Genomic DNA, 3,349 nt, shown 5'->3' on the forward strand with positions numbered 1-3,349 from the left:
CCCCCAAATATATATTTATAGAGGGTGCCCTCCATTCTCCCTTCAGTATATCAGCCTGCACAACAACACATCTTACATGCATGAGTAAATGATGGTTCTTACCTGCATGGCTGAGCCCTTCGCTTGGCACAGTTTGGATTAATGAGCTGCTTGCCTCCTTGCAGCCATGAGACTGCACCACCTCCTCCTGGGTTGGCAAGAAAGCAGAACACAGATCAGTTTCCAGGGCCTGCAGCTTCAAGAAGGAATTCTGCAAACAGAAGCAGAACATCAGGCAGGCTGCAGACGGTCACTCGACAATCCACAATGAGCTGTGATGGAGAAGAGAGGCGATGGGCTGCTTCTATCTCCTATGTGATCTCCTGGACACAGGCGCTTTAATGGGGGAACCACCACAGCAAATGCCTACGCAAATACGACACGTGGGCTGTGCAGCGCACAAAGTGCTCATGTATATGTATTATTTATGACACCCCGGGGGGAGGGGGTGATTCCGTCAAACCGACCTCATTTTCTCCCAGATCGATGGACCTGGTGCGGGGGGATGGGAGATCGATGCACGGCATAGGCTGCCAGGCTTTCATTCATGGCGATGACATCAGCATGTCCTGACGACTGGTCCCGCCCCCTCGCCATTGATGAAATAGGGCGGCCATACCTTTACATTGACAAGCCATGGCAGCGGAGGGGTTAAACGCGTGGGCGGCAGACAGCCGCTGTCACAATACGATTCATCCTCTGCAGTCACCAGAGAATCACACCAATCAATCACCAGCGGCTGCCAAGTGAGCAGATCAGCCCTGTGCAGTGCCTGTGGGCAGTATAATGTGTGTGCCAGAGACGTGCCATAGAGCAGGGACACGTCCCCGGGGGACATGGACGACACACACACACACACACAGATCTGCAGTACTGAGCCCTCCCCTCCATCACTTCTGTTTATGTAAATATTTCTCCATGGATATAGTAACCAATCTCATCTAAACACAGGGAGGGATTGTACAGCACAACATCCGACTCCAGACCAGCCTTCCTCAACCACGGTGACTAGGTGATCATTGAGAAATCAGACATTTCTGTCACAGCACATATCAATCAGCTTTCATCAGTCTATAGAGGGGACGTTCTTCCACCAATGTAAGAGGAGCATTTTTCCCACCCACCACCAATGTAAGGGACATAATAATTCCCACCCGCCACCAACGTAAGGGACGTTCTTTCCTTCAGCCACCAACGTAAGGGACGTTCTTCCCTCCCGCCACCAACGTAAGGGACGTTCTTCCCTCTCGCCACCAAAGTAAGGGGACATTCTTCCCACCCGCCACCAACGTAAGTGGACATTCTTCCCACCCGCCACCAACGTAAGTGGACAAGTGGACGTTCTTCCCACCCGCCACCAACGTAAGGGATGTTCTTTCCTTCCGCCACCAACGTAAGGGACATAATTCCCACCCGCCACCAAAGTAAGGGACGTTCTTCCCTCTCGCCACCAACGTAAGGGACATAATTCCCACCAACGTAAGGGATATAATTCCCACCCACCACCAAAGTAAGGGACGATCTTCCCTCTCGCCACCAACGTAAGGGACATAATTCCCACCCGCCACCAAGTAAGGGACATAATTCCCACCCACCACCAACGTAAGGGACGTTCTTCCCACCCGCCACCAACGTAAGGGACGTTATTCCCACCCGCCACCAACGTAAGGGAGGTTATTCCCACCCGCCACCAACGCAAAGGAAGTTCTTCCCATCCGCCACCAACGTAAGGGGACGTTCTTCCCCCCCGCCACCAACGTAAGGGGACGTTCTTTCCATCCGCCACCAACGTAAGGGGACGTTCTTCCCCCCCGCCACCAACGTAAGGGGACGTTCTTTCCATCCGCCACCAACGTAAGGGGACGTTCTTCCCCCCCGCCACCAACGTAAGGGGACGTTCTTTCCATCCGCCACCAACGTAAGGGGACGTTCTTCCCCCCCGCCACCAACGTAAGGGGACGTTCTTTCCATCCGCCACCAACGTAAGGGGACGTTCTTCCCCCCCGCCACCAACGTAAGGGGACGTTCTTTCCATCCGCCACCAACGTAAGGGGACGTTCTTCCCCCCCGCCACCAACGTAAGGGGACGTTCTTTCCATCCGCCACCAACGTAAGGGGACGTTCTTCCCACCCGCCACCAACGTAAGGGGACGTTCTTTCCATCCGCCACCAACGTAAGGGGACGTTCTTTCCACCCGCCACCAGTGTAAGGGACGTTCTTCCCAGCCACCACCAATATAAGGGACATTCTTCCCACCCACCACCAATATAAGGGACATTCTTCCCACCCACCACCAATATAGGAGGAGCTTCTTCCCAGTCACCACCAATACAAGGGGCATTCTTCCCAGTGACCACCAATATAAGGGGCATTCTTCCCACCCACCAATACAGGAGGAGCATTCTTCCCAGTCACCACCAATACAAGGGGCATTCTTCCCAGTGACCACCAATATAAGGGGCATTCTTCCCACCCACCACCAATACAGGAGGAGCATTCTTCCCAGTCACCACCAATACAAGGGGCATTCTTCCCAGTGACCACCAATACAAGGGGCATTCTTCCCACCCACCACCAATACAAGGGGCATTCTTCCCACCCACCACCAATATAGGAGGAGCATTCTTCCCAGTGACCACCAATGGAAGGGAGCCCATCTCCACTGACTACCAATCTAAGGATGACCTTCTCCACTGACCACCAATCTAAGAGGGCCCTTCCCTCACCGATCACCAATGTAAGAGGTCACTTCTCCACTGACCACTAATGTAAGAGGACAGTTTTCCACAGACCATTAATGTGTGTGTGGGTTGGGGGAAGATAGCAGCATTTTCTGGCCATTAGTAGGATTTGTTTACTTTTATTATTTTTACTGACACTAATTTTGTTATATAGAGCAGCCCTGGGTGTTAAATAGTTTGGGTATGCTACATTCTTTTGCCCATGCCAATGTATAGTGAGCTGTAGGTATAGCAATTATTAGTTTGGTTTCCTGAGACCCTGAAGTTATTTGCATGTTAAAGGAGAACTATGGGGTCAGGGCTTTTCCCCATAGTTCTCCTTAGGGTAACGGGAGGACACAAACTAGCATCCTCCCGTCACCCTAAGCTCAGTATACCGCGAGCTACAGCTCGCGGTATACTGAGACGCCGCAGCGGATCGCGACATCGATGTCGAGATCCGCCCAGCTGCGTGAGTGACAGCTGGCTCTGCCTATCTAGAGGCAGAGCCAGCTGTACCCGCCCCCTCCCCCGTCCGTTCCGCCAGTCAGCGCTGGCAGATCGGAGCGGGGAGAGGGGAATCCAGCCC

General features: G+C 53.2%; 1 protein-coding gene across 2 annotated transcripts in view; it reads right to left on the reverse strand.

Annotated features, from left to right (window-relative positions):
• Window positions 1–3,349, reverse strand: part of FAM13C (family with sequence similarity 13 member C) — a 128,676-nt gene that overhangs the window by 29,301 nt on the left and 96,026 nt on the right. For both annotated transcript variants that reach the window (XM_018569464.1, XM_018569463.1), the window contains exon 6: window positions 103–250. In XM_018569464.1, coding sequence (XP_018424966.1) covers window positions 103–250 — 148 coding nt within the window. The remainder of the gene's footprint in view (window positions 1–102; window positions 251–3,349) is intronic.

Source organism: Nanorana parkeri, unplaced genomic scaffold, assembly GCF_000935625.1.
Source record: "Nanorana parkeri isolate BGI_ZX_2015 unplaced genomic scaffold, ASM93562v1 scaffold1338, whole genome shotgun sequence".
NCBI lineage: Eukaryota > Metazoa > Chordata > Amphibia > Anura > Dicroglossidae > Nanorana > Nanorana parkeri.